The sequence below is a fragment of the Antechinus flavipes genome, chromosome 5 (genome assembly GCF_016432865.1).
Source record: "Antechinus flavipes isolate AdamAnt ecotype Samford, QLD, Australia chromosome 5, AdamAnt_v2, whole genome shotgun sequence".
NCBI classification, from domain to species: domain Eukaryota; kingdom Metazoa; phylum Chordata; class Mammalia; order Dasyuromorphia; family Dasyuridae; genus Antechinus; species Antechinus flavipes.
The window spans coordinates 291,363,491-291,383,125 of NC_067402.1; the positions used below are offsets into that span (position 1 = coordinate 291,363,491).

At 56.1% G+C, this 19,635-nt stretch overlaps 1 protein-coding gene across 1 annotated transcript; it reads left to right on the forward strand.

Moving 5' to 3' along the window:
- Window positions 1–334: 334 nt before the first annotated feature.
- SAMM50 (SAMM50 sorting and assembly machinery component) lies at window positions 335–15,925 on the forward strand. Its single transcript, XM_051962309.1, has 15 exons — window positions 335–506; window positions 3,937–4,047; window positions 4,650–4,751; window positions 5,132–5,219; window positions 5,628–5,734; window positions 7,175–7,305; window positions 7,391–7,478; window positions 7,780–7,908; window positions 8,175–8,246; window positions 8,554–8,640; window positions 8,831–8,901; window positions 9,646–9,713; window positions 10,465–10,611; window positions 11,351–11,492; window positions 15,714–15,925. Exons 1-15 carry the CDS (start codon window positions 486–488, stop codon window positions 15,757–15,759), a joined length of 1,410 nt encoding a protein of 469 aa, XP_051818269.1. The 5' UTR covers window positions 335–485; the 3' UTR covers window positions 15,760–15,925.
- Window positions 15,926–19,635: the final 3,710 nt, after the last annotated feature.

Genomic DNA, 19,635 nt, shown 5'->3' on the forward strand with positions numbered 1-19,635 from the left:
TCTCACCCCTCTGTAAAACGAGGAGTTTCTAAGTCTGTTTTCTTCCGGGTCCATACTCTCAAGACCGCAGCTGCTCCGCCCCTGGCCCAGCCTTCCAGGATGCCCCGCCCTCCAGAGCCACCCCAGCCTGACTTGACCTCCACCTGCCGGCCGCCCTTCGCCCGTCGCCCTTCGGCTCTCTCCCGTCGGCCATCGCACCACAGCGCCCCCCAACCCCGCTTCCGCAGGTCCGCGCGTGCGTATAGCTCGGGTTCCCGCGAGGACTTCCGGAGCACGGCGGCGCCGGCCAATAGGCTCGGGCAGCCCTGGTGGCCGGGGCGGGATTAGGGTGAGTGTCATGGCCGCCACCAGCGCGCCTTGTCCGGGGCTGCGCGCGCCGCGCTGACTGAGGCCGCTGCCGAGGAGCCGCCGCGTGTCCCCCGCCACTCCCCGGACCTCCTCCGTGCGCCGCGGGGCTGTCTGCGCCCCTTCCCTGGGAGGGCGTCATGGGCACCGTGCACGCGCGGGTAAGGCGGGGCCGCGCGGGGGGCGGGGAAAGGAGGGGGAATGGGAGAACGCGGGGAAGGGAGGACGGGGAAACTGAGGCCATTCCCCCGCCCACGAGCGCACGGCGTAGCTGGATGTGGAAACTAAACAGCCAGAATTAGAGCTGGGATCACCGACCCAGCGCTTGGCTCAGCGAATCGATCGCTAGCGATCGATTGGTCAGCCTGACCCAAGCTCCCTCTCTGGGGAGGACAGTGGCGGCCCAGGAGGGAAGGCTTGCCCGGGACCCGGGGGGCCCAGAGCGCGCTGGGCCATCTCCTTGTATCATCTGCTGCTGCGGGCGTGGGACCGCGCCTCTCTCACTGCTTCGGCAGCCAGGGGCACATTAAGCGTCCCCGACCGGATCGTACCGACCCGGCCTCTCGTCTGTCAGTACGGCTCTAGTGCGAAGGGGGTGGGGTGCACAGAACGCCCCTTCCCGGGCTCAGGTCCCGCCCGGCCCGCCACCCAGACCGCCTCAGTTTCCTCATCTGTAAAAGGGTGATACATAATGGGGTTGTGCCCATTGTGATTGTAGTGGTCTCCCCCACCCCGGGGCCGCTGGACGTGGGGGTCTCCGCCAGACCCCGGTCTGCCTCATCTTAGCCGGTGCTGAAGTGACATGTCCAGGGTCACGGAGCTAGGAAGCGGCTGCGGCAGCATTTGAACTCGGGTCTTCTGTCTCGGCGGCCCTGCCGCTGCTAGCGCCCCATTCTACAGATAGGGAAGCTGAGTCAGAAGAGGGCAGTCCCGGACCCTTGTGCTTGTCAGCGGGGGCACTTGCCTGCAGGAGGTGAGAGCCCGAGGCTCCCCTTCGCGTGTCCTTGGAGGCAGGTGGGCACGGGGCCAGCAAGGACTGGGAAGGTCTCTTACTCCGGCCCTGGGCCTCTGCCAGGGAGGCGCTACTGCTTCCCCCCTCCCCCCAGGTCATCCAGACACTGCCCCCTCCATCCCCCCTCCCCCCAGGAGCGTGCCCTCCTGCCGAGGACAAGGGTCAGCCCGGGCCAGTGGCCGCCGGCCTGTGCCGGTGCGAGTCCAGCCGAGGGCCCAACCTGGCCACAGGCCCCGACACACATTCCGCCAGCTCTTGGGTAACTGCAGCAGAGGCTTCTCGGGTCGCTGCCAGCCTGGCGGTTGGTGCGGGACGAAGCCGGAGGCCCGGCGGGCCTGTGGCCATTAGGGACTCGCTGGGTGACCTTGGGCAGGGCCCCTTCCGGCCTCATTGTAAAACGTGGATGATGGCAGTGTTTCCCCTGCCTCGTGGCTGTATGAAGCGCTCTGCCCGGGGGCTGGGCCCGGGGGCTGGCCGCGGTGACGTCACTCACCTCCCTGCAGGACGGGGCTGTGGGTGCCCCCCCCCCCCCCGAACCCTGTGACCCGTGTCCGGCCCCGCCGTGGAGAGCTCAGTGCGCCCCCAGGCCTGCGGGAACGGGGCAGCCTCCAGCGGCTGCGCGGGATGGGTCTCCGAGGTCCTGAGGGAAGTGACCGAGTGGGAGGCATTTATTCAGTGTGGGCCGAGTTAATGAGGGGGCCAGGCCCTTCTGCCTTGGGGGACCTGGTTGGAGGACCGGTTTCCCTTAAGAGCAGGCCGATGGGCCCTGCCCGGAACAGGTCAGTTGTGTGCTTCTGGGTCCCCCGAGGAGGCCCGCCTGCCCCCCAAGCCTGCACGGTTTGCCTCAGGACTGGTTTCTGGGGCCGGGGGAAGCATCTCGGGATGGGACGGGAGATGGAGGCTCTGGGGGCAGACTGAGAGGTGTTACTGGTCAGAGGGTATGGGGTCTGCGGCCTTGGGGAATGGTTCCACATTGTTCCCCGAAGGGCTTGGATCAGTGCACAGCGCCCCTACTTTTCCGCATCCCCCCAGCACTCGGCATTTTCCTTTTCTGTCATATTAGCCAATGGGAAGAGCTGGGAGCTGGCACCTCGGAACTGCTTTAATTTTGTTTCTCTAATCAGTGCTGAGTTAAGGCTTTTATTCGGTGACATTGATAGCTTTGATCTCATAACCTTTGGCCATAAACGGGGCCAAGTTCCTTTTAATTAAGAAACGGAGCCTTTCTCAGAGAAGCCGGAGGAGCGTTTTCCCTCAGTTCCATGGAGCTGTTTGTAGCCATCGGGGTGCAAACAGTCAGTAGCCAAGGAGGGAGTGAAGATGGGGTTTTATAAATTGCACAAGATTTGGAAATCTGCCCCCGTGGAGGGCATTTCCCCATGGGGAGTGAGCCGTGAGTCCCCCTTCCTCCTGAGTCTCCTCTGCATTTCCCCATGCATTTCCCTTCCTCCAGTTGGTTCTCAGCACAGCCCTGGGAGGCAGGCCCAGCAGCTCCTTCCCCCTTCACAGAGAGGCTGGAGTGGTAGAGGCTCGGCCACGCGTGGGCCCCGGGTCTAAGGCCGGGACAGCCCAGGGCCCATCTGGCCCGCTCCGAGGAAGCCGACGCCCGGGAAGGTTCCCAGGGCAGATGCTAGTTGGAGGCAGCCGCTGTAGGGCCCCAGGCTGGGAGGTTAGGAGGGAGGGAGGGGGGCTGTTTGAGGGGTGCTAGGGAGACATGTGCCCCCTTCCTGCCTTTCTCCTCTGTCCGTCTTGTCCCTCGCAGGCCGCTGCCCGAGCCTCCTGGCCGTGCTGCCCCCGTGACTCTGGCTCCGGCCTTTTTCACGGGTTGCCCTCCTGCCCCAGATTCTCATTCCTCCTCATCTCTGTCTCCTGGCTGAAATCCCACCTTTCCCAGTCCTGCCGAGCCAGCCAGCCCCTTCCCCTGAGACTCTGGTTCGTTCCCGTCTGCCTGAGCAGGGCCGTGTGTGCGTGTGTGTGTGTGTGCGTGTGTGTGTGTGTGCGTGCGATGGGTACCCCCGGGACTTAGCACGGGGCCGGCACTAGGGCCTGGCTCGCTGACCGCCTGACCACCGTGGTGATGGAGGCCCCCTTGTAAAGAAGAAGAAAAGAGTTTTATTCGAGCAGGCTGGGTTTTTTTTTTTTTTTTTAATTTTATAACAACTTTTTACTGACAGAACCCATGCCAGGGTAATTTTGAGCAGGCCGAGTTTGGAGCGGAGCAGCAGGACCTTGATGTTCAGGATGAGCTTTCCCTGCCCAGGCCCCCGGCCTCTCTTTGGCGAGGAAGCGGGAGAACAGGCAGAGACGGTCTGGGCCGAAGGTCCCCGTGCTGGCCTCCTCCTCCCCAGTCCTGCTCCTTTTGTTCTCCTTCTCTGCTCCTGCCTTAGCTCTGCCCCGTGTTAGGCCTGGGGGGCCAGCCTGGGGGGGAGCCTGTGATCCCTTTTCCTCCTCAGCCGTGTCCGTGTAACAGACCTGTCCCAGTGCCCAGTACCGCGAGGCCCCGGGCAGCCCCCGGAGGTGTGTCCTTGGTAGCTGCCCTTGGACCTGTCGGCCCCTAGCTGTGATTTTTCCCCCTTCAGAGCTTGGAGCCCCTTCCGGTCAGCGGGCCTGACTTTGGAGGTTTGGGAGAAGAGGCCGAATTTGTGGAGGTCGAACCTGAAATTAAGCAGGAAGTCCTGGAAAACAAAGACGTGAGTACCTCCCGGGGCGGACTTGGAGCACAGTGCTGCCCATCCCAAAGGGCTCCCTCCCCTCCAGCCTTGGCGGGTGAGCACAGAGGGGGCCCCGAGGCCCCAAGACCTGCCCCTCTGTGCCATGAGAAAAGGTTTATTGCTGGACTTCAGGCCAACTGAGAATGGTCTGTAAGGAGAAAGGCTCTCCGATGAAAAAAGAAACTCTTTGTGGAAAGAACGATTCTGGAGTCTTGTGACATGCACAGGGTGATTAGGTGGAGAGTTATTGTAAAAGGGGAGTTGCCACGGGTCGAATTAGGGTGTGGGGGGAGAAGGGCGGGCACAGAAAGGGACAAAGCTGGCGGCCCTTGGGGTCCCACCTCGGAGTAGCTGGAGAGGCTGAGCTGGGCTGGGCTGCTTGGTTTGATTTAAAGATTGTGTCCAATTGAGCTTTGGCAATGGGAAGTTAGAATGAAAATGACGGTTAGAGGCCGGGACTCAGAGTCACCTCAGGGCCATGGCCCGTAGCAGAGTCGGGGGCCTGTGGTCCTGGTGACGTCGGGGAGGGCTGAGCGCACAGGAGCCGTTCGCAGACTCACCGAACACCCCTCTCTGCTCAGGTGGTGGTCCAGCATGTCCATTTCGATGGCCTGGGAAGGACCAAAGATGACATCATCATGTATGAAATCGGGGATGTCTTTAGGGCAAAGAATCTCATTGACGTGAGTATTGTCTTAGCCAGCTGCCGTTGTCGGGCCGTTCGGTTTGTGATAATACCTCAGGGGGCTCAGATCTCATGATCCCTGGGAACGAAGCCCCCAGCCCGTGAGAGGCGGGAGCAGGCCTCGGGCTGGGGGCTGTCGGTGGCCCTGTTAGTGCGCACGGTGTCCTGTTGCATCCCGGAATTCCGCAGGCTGTGGGATGCCTGTGATGTTTTCCTTCTAAAATATTAAATTTAACATCCTGTATGTGCCACAGGTGTTTGTGGGTAGCAAGGTCTTGGGCTGGAAACGGGCTTTAACCATGATGGGCCCTTGCCGTTTTGCTCATCGTCCCCTGCTCAGTAAGTTCCAGGGGTCGCTCTGTTCCTTTTTTTTTGCAGGTGATGAGGAAGGCCCATGAAGCGCGGGAGAAGCTGCTCCGACTCGGCATCTTTAGGCAGGTGGATGTTCTGATTGACACCTGCCAAGGTAGGTGAGCCTGGGGGGCCTCAGGCAGGGTCGGTGGGGGGCCTCTGGGCCACTCAGAGCTCAGCAGACACTGGCCTTCTTAAATGTACCACACCCATGCAGGAGAAGGAGGACCAGAGGCCGGGCTCTCCGTCCCCGGGAGGTGTGGGGGAGCCTGGCATGGATGCCCCGCAGCTCTGAGCTCCCCACGCTGGGCCCCTGCCTCCCTCCCCACATCTGGTCAGGGACTGGGTATCACGTAGGGCCCTGGACCTGCCCAGATTCTCCTGCGGGGGTCTGCTCTGAGGCTCTGTTCTGTGCCCTTCTGCCTCCTTTTGTGTATCGGGGGCACGTAACTTTACCTGCCTCCTCTGTGCCCTTCCTGGCCATCCTTCCCAGTCTTTACTTGTGGGTCTGTCCCCCCTGCAGGAGATGACGCCCTCCCTAACGGCTTAGACGTCACCTTTGAGGTCACTGAGCTAAGGCGGCTGACGGGCAGCTACAACACCATGGTGGGCAACAACGAAGGCAGCATGGTACGCTTGTTTCTCCCGTCCAGTCACCGAGCATCAGGGCAGAGAGGGGCCTTAGAGAAGGGGTCTCATCGTCCGCTCCGGCGACGGGGTGGGCGGCCCGGCTCACGGTCGGTGAGGGGCGGGCGGCCCGGCTCACGGTCGGTGAGGGGCGGCGGCCCGGCTCACGGTCGGTGAGGGGCGGGCGGCCCGGCTCACGGTCGGTGAGGGGCGGGCGGCCCGGCTCACGGTCGGTGAGGGGCGGCGGCCCGGCTCACGGTCGGTGAGGGTGGGCCCGGCTCACGGTCGGTGAGGGGCGGGCGGCCCGGCTCACGGTCGGTGAGGGGCGGCGGCCCGGCTCACGGTCGGTGAGGGCGGGCGGCCCGGCTCACGGTCGGTGAGGGGCGGGCGGCCCGGCTCACGGTCGGTGAGAGCCGGCCGCAGAGTGCACCAGGATCCCGGTGTCTGCCGCCCAGCTCCCTGGGCTCCGAGTCCTTGGCACTGGGGGCGAGGCAGTCGCTGCCCGGAGCTCCTCTTTGAAGAGCGAGGGAGGGAATGGGGCTCTGTCCAAGGTCCATCAAACCCTCCCTGCTTCTCTTCTGGGGCTCTGTCTGCCCCCTCCCAGAATCACCTTTGTGTCAGCAGAACAAAATGATTCAAGAATCCTCTTTGCCCGTCCCTGCTTCCCCCGTCGTTCCCTCCCCGGCTGTGCCCCCTTAGGTCCTGGGCTCTTGTCAAGGGGCTCCCCATTTAACTAGAACTGCCCGCCCCCAGTGGTGGATTTGCCCATGGTGTAGAAGAAGGCCTTGAAGCGGCCCTCTGCTTGTCCCGCCCTCTCCCTAAGAAGGACTGTCCCCAGGGACGGCCGCCTCTCGGGGTTTGGCCCCAGCTCCCTCTTGTGGGAAGCAGCGCGGGGACCTTGTCTGTTGTGCTCCCCTTGCCCCGATCGGGAGCCCTGTGGGCTGGGGCCTAATGGGGCGTCTCCCCCTCTCTCTCGGGACTTCTGAAGGGGCGCGTGTGGGAGAGCGTGGGGGAATTTTGTTCCGGAGGCAGAAGGGTGTTACTGGCTCTTCACTTCTGAGCGACGGCGCTTGGGGGTGGCCTAAAGCCCGAGCCAGAAAGCCATCCGGCGTTGGCATCGAGACGTGGTTTTTCGCTGGGTTGTGACGTCTTAGGGTTTGAGGCCATAACGAAGCCGTGCGCTGGAGATGGGGCTGGGGGCCCCTCGCTCGGGTCAGGCGGAAGCCGGCAGGGCGCGCAGGCTCCTCTGTCCCGGCGCTCCCTGGGAGGCCCACGGAGGGCTATGGAGCGGGTCCCACGGACCGCCTTGGCCTCTGCCAGGTTCCCGGAGACTGCCTGAAGGCCGCGCCCCTTGTGGCCTGAACCACTCTCGGGGGCGCTTAGACTGAGGGAGGCCTCGGGGGCGGGACCCTCTCTGAGCCGCCGCTTCTCCTCCTGCCCCAGGTCCTGGGCCTCAAGCTCCCCAACATTTTTGGCCGTGCAGAGAAGGTGACTTTTCAGTTCTCCTATGGAACAAAGGAAACTTCTTACGGCCTCTCCTTCTTCAAGCCTCAGCCTGGAAACTTTGACAGGAAGTAAGTCCGGCTGCCCCTGGGGGAGGGGCTCCCTCGGTGCCTGCCGGGCTTACAGCTCTCCCGCTGCCCCTTCCGTTCCCCGCAGCTTCTCCGTGAACCTGTATAAAGTCACCGGCCAGTTCCCCTGGAGCTCCCTTCGTGAGACGGACAGAGGCGTCTCGGCCGAGTACAGCGTGAGTGAGGACGGGAGGGTGGGTCCCCGCAGAAGCTCCCAGCCGCCCTTGCTGCGCTAGGCTCGCCGGACCTCGGGTCCGCTCCAGTGTCTGGGACGCTTCCTTAAAGCTGAGCTGGGAGAGCTGTGAGGCCCTCCTGGAGACCGTCTCCTTGGCCCAGACACCTGGGAGACACCTGCCTGTGCGCAGGGGAGGCGCCGTGCCCGCTGCGTGGTGCCCGCCACGTGGTGCCCGCTGTGCCGCCCGCCTCCCCCGGAGTGCCCCGCCACGGGCCGAGCTCTCAGAGTCTCTCCCTTTGCAGTTCCCCATCTGGAAGACGAGCCACACCGTGAAGTGGGAGGGCGTGTGGCGAGAGCTGGGCTGCCTCGCCAGGACAGCCTCGTTCGCCGTGCGCAAGGAGAGCGGACACTCCCTTAAATCGTCCCTCTCGGTACGGAGGCTTCTTTTTCTGGGGGAGGAGGCTCCTGGCAGCTGCCACGTGCCCCGAGGGTCCCTTTCCTTTGCCCTCTTTGCCCGGCCCTTCTCTGGGATCACAGCAATGCGGCCCGCCCTGAGCCAGTCCTACGGGGGGGAGGGAAAAGTGGGTGGGGGCATCCTGGGTCCCCAGTGCATGGTCTCAGAAAGCAGGAGGATGTGGGTGGGCTTCAGGCCGTTCTCCCTCCCTGGGCCTCTGGGCCTCATTCACATCCCTTTCAGCACGCGATGGTCATCGATTCTCGGAACTCCTCCATCTTACCAAAGAAGGGCGCCCTGCTGAAAGTGAACCAGGTAGGGTCCGTGCAGGGGCTTGGTTGTGGGGGCGGGGGGATCACTGGGGGCCTGGCGGGAGGGTGAGCTGGGGGGCACCAGTGGGATGTGGGCCCGCAGCCCTGCTCCCGGCGTGGCTCCGGGGGTGTGGGACGGAGGAAGGGGGCCCTGCCCGCACCCGCACGGTTCTGGGGTGCCTCCGAGAGTGTGGGAGCCTCCTTTTGGGGGCCCGGGCACCGAGGCTCCGCCCCCCCGCAGGGGCTTCTCCGGACACACTCGCTGCTGGTCTGCCTGACCAGGGCCCTGCCCTGCTCCCCCTTGCCCACAGGAGCTGGCCGGCTACACGGGCGGGGACGTGAGCTTCCTGAAAGAAGACTTTGAGCTTCAGCTGAACCAGCAGTTCCTCATGGACACCGTGAGTGGGGGCAGGCGGCCACAGGGGCCTTGGGAGAGGGGGGTGAATCCGCAGGGAAATCAGCGCCCGCCTTTCTAGGGGCCCGACGTGTCCCGCAGCCTCTGGGCCGCCCTGGCCGGCTGGAGGCGGGGGCCCTCCCCTGGGGCTCCCTCCCTGAGCCGGCGCTCACCCTCGCCCGCGTCTCCCCTAGGTCCTGTCGGCCTCTCTCTGGGGCGGGATGTTGGTGCCCATCGGGGAGAAGCCCTCGAGCATCGCTGACAGGTGAGCCCGCTCTGCCTCTTGGGACCTGCTCCCGCGCCGGCCCCCTTCTCTGCCTGAGGGTCCTCGGGGGCCCGGGCTCTTCCGGGGCCGGGCCTGTCGTGGTGGTGACAGACTGTGGCGGATCCACAGCCCTTGGACAGAACATCGGTGGCCACTTAAGGCTGGCACAGTTTGCATTTTACTTTATTTTTTTAATTGTGTTGAGAACATGGTGGGAGCCCGCTCTGGGGCCTCAGGTGTCCGAAGGTGGCAGGGTCTCACGTGGGCCCCCGGGTCAGAGCTGCGCTCATTACCATTGGGAGGCCCCCCAGGGGGAGATGCATGACTGGTCTAGAAGCCCAGGTTTGCCCCTCACCCCGGGGACTCCCCAGAGCCTGGGGCCTGGCCGAGCACGGCCGTGTGACCGTGAGGATGTTGCAGCTGGAAGCTGCCGCCTCCTCTGTCCCAGGCCAGCTTTGTGAGAAGCTCAGGGCGGGGGTCCTGGACTGAGAGCTGGGCCGGGCTTCGGACAGGACTGCGAGAGGGGCTGAGAGCCCCCGAGGGAGTGCGCACGGGCGGGTGGAAGCCCTCAGGGTGGGGGCGACCAGTGCTGTCACCCCTAGTAACTTGTCCAGGGCAGCCTTTAGGGGGTCACAGGTGGGCTCCGAACCCAGGGCTTTCCGCTTCTGAAGCTGCTCTCAAAGTCAGAACCAGCTGCCCCAGATCCTCCAGCTGGCACAGAACAGGCCGCCTGTTGTCTTTCAGGTTCTACCTCGGGGGGCCCACGAGCGTCCGTGGCTTCAGCATGTACAGCATCGGTCCCCAGAGCGAAGGTGAGAGCGGCCCTTCCTCCCCATCCTCTCCCCTGGCTTGTGACGCGACCTTGTCGAGGCCAGCCTGGGAGGCTCCTGGGGGGAGTCCGGAGCCAGGGGCTGTGACCGGGGTTCTGCGGCCGAGTCGTTGGCTGTTTCCCCTTCGCTTGCTGGATCCCCCCCCATCGGGGGCCACGCTGGCTCCTCCTCCCTGCCCAGGCCTGTGGGGGAACCCTCCACTGAGGGGCCCCCGCCCACCCAACTCCGGAGCCTCCTTTTTGTGGCTCAGCATCTTTCTGATCACTTGGGGACACACGCCCCGTGTCCCCTGGTGTGGGCGATCAAACCCACCCATCCCTCGGGGAACAGCGGCCCGTCACGGTTGGTGCCTGGGTCACCCAGCCTGTGCCTGCCCCAGGGAAGTGTCTGTGGAGCAGTCCTGTGGGGCTGCTGCTCCTCTTCCCAGAGGGTGAGGAGGGCCCCTGCCCTCGGGAAGCTTGCACTCTCACACTAAGGCCCCAAAGGCTCGGGCTGCCCATCTTGGGGGCACCGAGGACACTGAGTCAGGCCTTGAAATTGGGGCGGGGGGAGCAGTAAAAGTCTCTCTGAAAGGTAGCAGTCGGCCATGCCGTGAGAAAGGGGCTGAGAAGGGTGCTCTGGCTGGCTCCTTCCTGGGGGCCGTGGCCCCTGCGCCCCCACGTGAGGGTGGGCGGCCCAGCTGGGGTCTGCTCACTCCCTGCCTGTGCTGTCCCATATGTGCGCCCCCATCTAGGCGACTACCTGGGAGGAGAAGCCTACTGGGCGGGCGGCCTGCACCTCTACACGCCGCTGCCCTTCCGGCCGGGCCAGGGCGGCTTCGGGGATCTCTTCCGGACACATTTCTTCCTCAACGCGGGAAACCTTTGCAACCTGAACTATGGTAACGTCCAGCTAAGGGAGAATGCGCTCCGCATTATTGGGTCGTTTGTGTGCTTTACTTTTGTCCCCCATTAAATTGTAAGGTCCTTGCAGACAGGGAAGGGGGAGGGAGGGAGAGGGAGCGTTTATGAGGCACTGACTGTGTGCAGACTGAGGACACAGTAGAAAACTCAGACGGGGCAGTCCCTGCTCTGGGGGGCTCCCATTACTGAGAGGAGGAGGAGCAGGGCAGTCGGGGGATACAGCCTCTCCTCTCGTGTTCTCAGTTATTTAACGTCTCTCTTCCTGGCTCTCGGGCCCAGTGTCGGGCCGAGGGGAGAGGGGGGCTGGCTGTGCCCCTCCTGTGCTGCCCCCATCCGCCTCCTGGGGGTCCTTGGCTGGCAGGTGGTGCTGGGAGTCATGAGGAAACAGGCCCCTTCCCACGGGATTTCTCCCTTCACTGGTGGCTGTGGAGGCTGGAAGCAGGAGTGGGACCTTTGGTTGGCAACTGGCACAGCCCTGTTCCGGTGAATGGTGGCGTTTGACACTGCGCTAAGTACTTTACAAGTGTCTCATTTGAGCCTCACCACTGGGAGGTAGCTGCTGTTATGTCCCTTTTATAGATGAGGAAACTGAGGCAGATGGGGTCGCACAGCTTCTGGTGTGTAAGGCTGGACCCGAACCCGGCTCGGCCTGCCTCCTCGCCATCCCATCTGCCCCCCACCCGCCCGGATCCGTAACCCACACGCTCCCTTTTTCAGGGGAAGGTCCCAAAGCTCATCTTCGTAAACTGGCCGAGTGCATCCGCTGGTCTTATGGTGCTGGAATCGTCCTCAGGCTCGGCAACATCGCTCGGCTGGAGCTGAATTACTGCATCCCCATGGGCGTGCAGAGGGGCGACAGGTACGGGGGTGGGGACGAGCCTCTCCCCGCCCGGGGTCTGTGCGCCGGCCAGAGCGGTGAGCGGCTCTGAGCAAATGCACAGCCCCAGGCAGTGAGCTTTTGGTTTGGGAGCCGTGGCCTTTCTCTCCCAGTGAGGGCTGGTCGACACGGCATCACCTTATCCCAGAGACAGTGTCTCGGACCCCGAAGCTCCATGATTCTGTGATCTTATGAATGGATCACCTGCCCACGTGTGATCCGGCTCCTCCAACGTAATCTCGGCTCCCCGAGCGTTTCGTTCTTCCCGCTCCTGTCCCGCGTCCCTCAGTCCGATTAGCGTAAAGCCGGCCACCTCCCCGGCTCCGGCTCCGAGTTGGCCTGACCTTGGAAAATGGAGCTAGTTTAAAACGATGAACACCAGTAAACCATAATTAGGGAGATCTCAATCAACAAGCTCTCCCCGAAGCTTGCTATTGTGAGCAAGTGGAGATTATCCAGCTCTCAGATCGTTTCCATTTGTGTCAGTGATGGGGACACCCCTCGGGCAGGCCGCTAGTGCAGTTAGGGAGAATTGGCTCTAGAAAGCTTCCTGTCTGCAGTCCTGTAAACCGCTGAAAGACCCTTGTCTTTGCTTGTGGAGGAGCCGTCTGTAGTTTCCCTCAAGGCCACTGGAGGTCAGTCTTCTCTCAGCAGCCCAGCTGAGAGGCTGCACTGAACGGGCCTGGGCGGCAGAAGGGGCTGTGTCTGGGAGACGTGGCAGACTGGGCACCGGGGAGGCTGCGACATGGAGAGGGCCTGGGGGGAAAGGCGTGTGCTCGGGTCTGGACGTACTGAGATAGAGACCTGGAGGATCTGCTTGGAGAAGTCAGAAAGGAGATGCCAGACGGGAGGGCAGGAGAGGGGCTCGCTCTGAGAAACAGCGCACAGAGGATTGGACCCATGGGCCTAGTGAGCTCACCAAGCGAACTGGGGCAGAAGATGAGGGCCGAGCCCAGAGTGCCGAGAGGCAGACAGCCGGGAGGAGAGAACCAGGAGCCAGCACGGACCGTTGGGTCTGCCCATTAAGAGATTGCTCATGACTTTGGAGCGAGCAGGCTCAGGGGAGTGATGAGAGCAGCAGCCAGACCGTAGAGGGTTCAGAGAGCACAAAAGTGTGGGGGCCGTGGTGTAGTACAACTTTCAGGTGTAGTAGGCCTTTTCAAGGGGTCTAGCCACAAAAGAAAGAAGGATCCCCGATGGTAGCTGGTGGGGATGGGAAGAAGGCAGAGGGGACGATCTGCTGGATGAGATTTAACGGAGAGAGGAATTTAGCCTTGGCAAAGGGAAAAGACCAGCTCTTTAATGTTAGGGGGCAAAGGGGAAGATAGCTGTGCATTGCATCTGACTGATAGGAGCTCCTGGCCAGTGGCCTCCAATTTTTAGTGAAAGAGGCCATTTTGTCTAGGATGGTGTAAGGAGGAGGTTGAAAAAGGCAGCAGCAGACACAGCTGGTCTAGTTTGGTCCAGTCCGGTCCTTTGTGGTCACTGTTTTTCTAGGAAACTATGATGATGAACTCAGCAGATTGCTCATCCTCAGACAAGAAAACGGGTCTAGCAGAAAGCGACACTTGTTCTCCTGGGCCTGGCAGCAGGGTGGACGTCTTAGAGGCTGCCGAGGAAGCTAGAGCTGGGTGCTGGAGAGATCTGGCATTCGAGTTTCCCAATCTAGAAGTGTCAGGAAGAATATATAATACCAGCGACTTAGAGGCAAAAGTACAGGGAATCGGGATCCCCAGAGGAAGAAGAAAGAGAGGACAGTCTTATAATTGAGCTGCAGCGGCGTGGCAGGCTCTACAAAGTGGGGGGAAGAGTGGGCATTTCCCAAATCACCAAAGTTGGAATTCCAGCCTAGTGAGTTCTAATTTATTAATTAGGGAAAGAAATTTATGTAGTGGAATCATGTTTCTAGGCAAAAACAATGGCGCAGTGAACATTTAATGTGAGACGACAGCAGGCTTGTTATTTTTGGAAAACAAGCTAAAATCATATTTCACTGGAGTGGGGATAAGGACTGGTTGGATACCAGCCGCTTGTAATAGAATAGCGAATTACTGGTGCCACCGAATGTGAACTTTCAGGAATAGATTAATGTAAATCCTTCCGTGGCAATGAACAAGTCAAAGGTTGGATAAGGAGGCCATTGCTTGTACTGGAATCAGAGGGACTTGTGTGGTTGTTGGTGCAGCACAGGGAAAGGTTGGGGCGGAGAACAGTGCCCCATCCCTTAGGGGTAGCTGGCTTTTGTGGAGGGCATATGCCCTGATTTTCTCGGGACGCTCTTTCAGTTGCTCCATGGTCAGAGTATACCTTTAGGTGGCTGTTGTTTGTCCTTCATTCTCGAAGAGCGCCGTGACATCAGAGAGAGGGTGCCATGATGTGCCAGTGAGTTGGATCTAATGAGAGTGGGCTGTGCAGACTCACTTTCCCCTCCAGAGCCATCGGGGGCCAGCGGCAAGGTGTAGGTCAGGACGACTGGAGATGGCCTGGGAGGCATTGGGAGACTGGGGCATTTTTAACCCAAAATCTCAGTTTGACTGAGGCAGCTCCTATTCAGAGATTAAGACAAGGTAAGAGAGACAGGATGGTACCACCTCCCAGAATTCCAGTTTCAGAGGAGAAGAGCCTCAGGGCTAATACATATCCTTGGATACACACATAAGGACAGACGGTAGTATAGTTTTTGCCGGGAGAAGGTACCAAAAGCTCCTTAAAGATATTGTAATCTTTATTTAATTTTTGGCATATTGTGAATAATTTCCAAACTGCATCAAGACGCTGAAAAAAAGCTGACAAAATTGGTCTGATCTCACATAGAATACTCTAATAGAGTTCTAAAATAGGGTAAAGTTGTAAATGACCCAGGAAAGGGAGAGCCATGTAAATAAATGTAAAATTTGTAGCATGTGTAAATTTTTGTTGGCCTTTCCTTCAAAAAGAGTATTTTTAACACAGAGTTGGCTGGATGTAAGGCACACTATGGGCTAAACATAAGACAGTCTGGTTTTAAAGGGATCCCTCCTCCCAATTTTTTTTTTTTAAAGGAAGCAGTGTCCTTGCCTTAAATTACTTGCCAGTGCATATACATGATTGATTCAGTTCTAAACTGTATTGCAAAAACCTGCTAACTTAGAGCTGTTAGGAAAAAAAACAGAACTGTGAAAGCTGCTAAAACTCAGAATAGTGTTCTTAATTCAGAAACATAAAGGGATATTTGGATAAGAATACTGCTAAAACAGGCTTAATTATTTTTTTAAAAAGCAAAAAAAAAAAAAAAAAGGGGGGGGGAGTCAGCAAGAAGGTGATTTTGATTGAATGATAGTCTTTTACCAAAGGGTCAGTTTGCAAGCAGAAAACAGAAAGCAGAATATTGGCCTTTTCCTAAATTAAAGATCAATTACAAAATAGTGGAGTTTTTTTTTTTAATACAGGTGTGTTATTTTGTAAGATTATACAGTTAATTTTACAATTAAAAATTCCAAATAGTAAACCACCAAACAATGAATAAAGGGAGAAAAATTAAGATTTTAAAGTAGTAACTTGTCTAAGAAGATGCCCATACAAAAAAAGTGGCAGTTCCCTCCATGTTTATAATATATTGATGATGAGTATATTGATCGCATTTAATTTTTCTCTAAGGAAAGATACCTTAAGAACAGAATTCCAAATATTCTTCATGTTTAACCAACTTTTGTGAAGTACTTATATATGTATATGAATTTGAAACAAAACTGAAAATAAAAAAGTTCCCTGTCCCCCATTCCCATGAAAAAAGGAAAGAAAGAAAGAGTAAAGATAAGGAGTTGGAGAGGACCATAAGATCATAGTTGTGCAGCTGGGGCCTGAGTCACTTGATGAGGGGACAGTCACGCCAAAGCCAGAAGCCAGATCTCCTGTGCTGCCTTTTCCCTAAAATAACTCCTGATGGACACTGTTCTCAAATAACAAAGCCACTCTATGGTTTGGATTTCAGGGTGTTGTAAAGTGCAAATGGTTTGAAAAGCTTATTTAAGCCGTAGATTCTGATGGAAGCCCCTTGTGTTACTGTTGAAAACAACTTCATGATTTAGAGAATTCTCTCGTCTCTTAGGCCTTTTATCAGCACATTTTCTGAGCAGAATTTCCTGATTAAGAATGCTGAGATAACTTGGCTGTAGCCGTTTTATGCTGCCGCCTCATCCCTGACATGTGTATTTTTTATTTCAGGATATGTGATGGTGTTCAGTTTGGAGCTGGGATAAGATTTCTGTAATTTTGAAGAAAAACCTGATCCTGTTACAGCCACTACAAAAGCTTTGGAATAAATCACTCAATGCTATATCCACTCTTTTCTTACAGCCTCACTCTTTGTGTGATTATTTAATTGCAAACTTTACAGGAAACTACATTAATAAATTTTAAAAATAACCCTCCTATAATTACACTGTGGCTGTGATTTCCTTAAAATAGTGGCTTCTGTACATCACTGGGGAGAGCACACAGGCAGTTCCTTCTGAAGCAGGAGAGGAATGAGCTCGGCCCGGGACTCCTCTGGGACAGCTTGGAGACATCCAGAAAAATTTCCCTCTCAAAGACCCACCTTGAAAGGAGGGAAGCCGAAAAGGGTAGTTAGGTACGTCAGGGCCACTCTTTTTATCAGTGTAAGGAGAACTGGTAAAAAGAATTCAGAGATTTTAGAGCATTTTAAAAGTGTTATTCCCCCAATGTTTTCCCTGTGAGCTGCCTTCAGTTGTTTGAAGTATTTAAGAGAGGGGCTTGTGTAATGAGAGACTGCCCATACGAGCTGTACAGTGAGCTGTTTTCAAATTGCTTTTGTTTCTGGATTGCCATTTCTTAGTTTTTGAAGCACAATGGAAAGCACCCTGGTCTTGGAGGCCGGGAGAATGGATTTGGGTTGCTGCTCGACCACTTTGCAGACTTGAGCAAGTCATAGAGTCGCAGATTCTCAGAATTAAAAGGCCCCTTAGAGATTACCTAGCCTGAGCTGTAAGTATATAGGACTCCCCTCTCTGATGTTCTTGACAAATAGCCATTCAGGCTCTGCTCCAAGACCCACTGTGTTGAGGAGCTCATTGCCTCCCAACGTGTCCCATTCCACTTGGAGAGAGCTCTTATTATTAGGAAATTTTTCCACATAGTGAGCCAAAATCAACTTTTTGCAGCTTCATCATTGTTCTAGTTTTGTCCTTTGGGGCCAAGTAGAACATGTCTATTCTTCTGTATCCTTTGGATTCTTAAAACAGCCATCATGTTCCCCCCTAGGTCTTTTTTTCCACCTGATCTTAGATAATCTGGCTTCCATTCCCCTAACTGTCCTCATCACTCTCCCTGCTCTTGCTCCATTTTGTCCATGCATTCAAACGTGACATCCCTGAGACTATTTCCTGTGAACCAAGAGGCCAGAAGCAACCTTTCTCATCACTCACATCCCATGGACAGCTATCCTTGGGGATACTGTGGAGCCCCAGTGACATTAGAGACACATGCGTATTCTACTCTGTCCAAAGGAGGGGAGCCAATTCTTTTGCATCCTTAGAGGTAGGAGGACCTGCCTGCTCTGCCCATCTCGGTGAAGCCGAATCTGCTGCCCAGAAAATGAAGTAGATGCATGAAAGCACCAAAGAGTATGAAGCAACTCTTTGTGACCAATGTTACTTAACTCTCAGGACTCTAAACTTGCGAGTTTTGTCCAGTGACCATTGAGCTGATGGAGACCCTGAACATCTCTGATGCTGAGAGTCTCACTCTAAATGAAGGAGTTGCCATTAGACAGAGCGGCTCACAGGCTCTCCTTGGAGAAGGTCCTAAAGGAGTTGGTCTCTGTGCTAAAAAGCTCAGCGATGATCACTTTGTGGGACACTTATTCATCTCACATTACTATGTTTATTATGGGTGTCTCTGAGAAGCTGTTAGTGTCAGCTTTTGAGAAGCACTGTAAGTGTGGAACAGGAGAGATTTGGGAATTGGAGTCAGGAAGAACTAATCTAGACTCCTATTGGCTGTTCCAACCTCTTCAAGTCCCTTCCTCCCTTGGGGCCTGTTTCCTCATCTGTTAAATGAAGGGTTTGGATGGCTGCTTAGGTCCCTTTCAGTGACAAATCTCTGCTCTTCTGCAGAAGAAGGCATGGTCTTGCTCTGCTTGGTCCCAAAGGTAGAATTGCTGAGAGGCAGATTATGTTTTGATTTAAGGAAACATTTCTAACAATGAAGTATAGATTGGACTGTCCAGTTTGCAGCTGGTTCCTTTCACCAGAGGAAGGTCTTTAGGTGGAAGCCAGTTGGACATGTTGCCCGGGAGTCTTCTGTGCGTGACAGAGGCCCCTTTGTGAATCTTTAGGATTTGGAACATGGAGACAGAGAGAGTGAGAGAGAGAGTGAGAGAGAGAGAGAGAGAGAGAGAGAGAGAGAGAGAGAGAGAGAGAGAGAGGGAGGGAGGGAGAGGGAGTTCGAAAGAGAAAGGAAAAGGGAGAGAAAAGGGAAAGAGAAAAAAGAGGAGAAAAAGAGCGAGAAGAGAGAAACAGAAAGAGATAGTCACAGGGAGGGAGGGAGAGGGAGTTGGAAAGAGAAAGGAAAAGAGGGAGAGAAAGGGGAAAGAGAGGAGAAAGAAACAGTAAGAGACAGAGAGAGGGAGCAGAATGGTAAAAGAGACTTGTAGACACAGCCAGAAGATAGATTTATGTCTTAAAGCCCTAGTGAAAAATCTACCCAGACAGATCATCTGCCACTATTTGCTTCTATCAGATTGGGAAGCTTTTCTTTTTTTCTTTTTTTTTAATTATAGTTTTTTATTTACAAGATATATACCTGGGTAATTTTTCAGCATTGACAATTGCCAAACCTTTGTTCCAATTTTTCCCCTCCTCCCCATCCCCTTGCCCAGATGGCAGGTTGACCAACATATGTTAAATATGTTAAAGTATATGTTAAATACAATATATGTATACATGTCCAAACAGTTATTTTGCTGCACAAAAAGAATTGGACTCTGAAATAGTGCACAATTAGCCTGTGAAGGAAATCAGAAATGCTGGTGGACAAAAATAGAGGGATTGGAAATTCTATGAAGTGGTTCATAGTCATCTCCCAGAGTTCTTTCCCTGGGTATGGGCTATTCTCTCCTATTCACTGCCCAATACAAAGCTTGGAGGTAGCTAGGGGCACCGTAGTGCACAGAACTCCTGGCATGGAGTCCAGAAGGCTCACCTTTGTGAATTCATATCTTGCCTCACTCCCCAGCTGTGTAACCTTGAGTGTGTCACTTCTCCCTGTTGCCTCAGTTTCCTTATCTGTAAAATGAGCTAGAGAAGGAAGTGGTAAACTACTCTAGTATCATTGCCAAGAAACCCAAACGGGGTCATGAAGAGTTGGACATGATGGAGGAACAAAAACACAATGTCTGGAACACTGTAGGTGCTTAATAAATGCTTGTTAGATGGAATAAATTCAGGGCACACTTTTCATCAGTTAGAGCCCCTGAAATCCCTCCTAGATGCTGGGATTCTATGATCCTGGAGTTGGTGTTTCTATAAACTGTTTGAAAGAAGAAGTTGGATTTGAGCCGAACTTTGGAGGATGGATAAGATTGGGGCGGGGAGGGGGGTAGAGAGAAGGACTGGGGGATTATGGGAGGCAGACAGTGAAGGCTAAAGTCCCAAGACATGAATGTACAAATAAGATGAATGAGACAGAAGGAGGAGATCTGTCTGGCAGGGAGGAAGCAGGTAGACAGGAGAGGAGGTGAAAAGGGCGAGTGGGATCAGGTGGTGAAATACTTGCATCTGCAGACAGACAGCGTTGGAGTCTTTCTGGTTAAGTCTTTCCCACTTTTTCTCTCTCATTTCAGCAAAATCCTCTGACTGCTTTCACTTGCTAGTTAATTTCTCTGGGAGACGGTGACACTTCATTCTGGAAGGCTCCACTTAGACTTCCTTTTTCCTCTGCAGAATTTTCTAATAATTGTATATATGAAAGTCCCCAAACTCGAACTCCCAGAGCCCCCTTCCTCCCAGATCTCACACTTTTGACTATTATTAAGAAACAGTTGATGTAGGGGTAGGGCAGTGGAGGGGTAGTCAGAAAAAAGCTTAGCCCTGACATTTAGTTCCTGGATAATAATGGGCAAATGGCT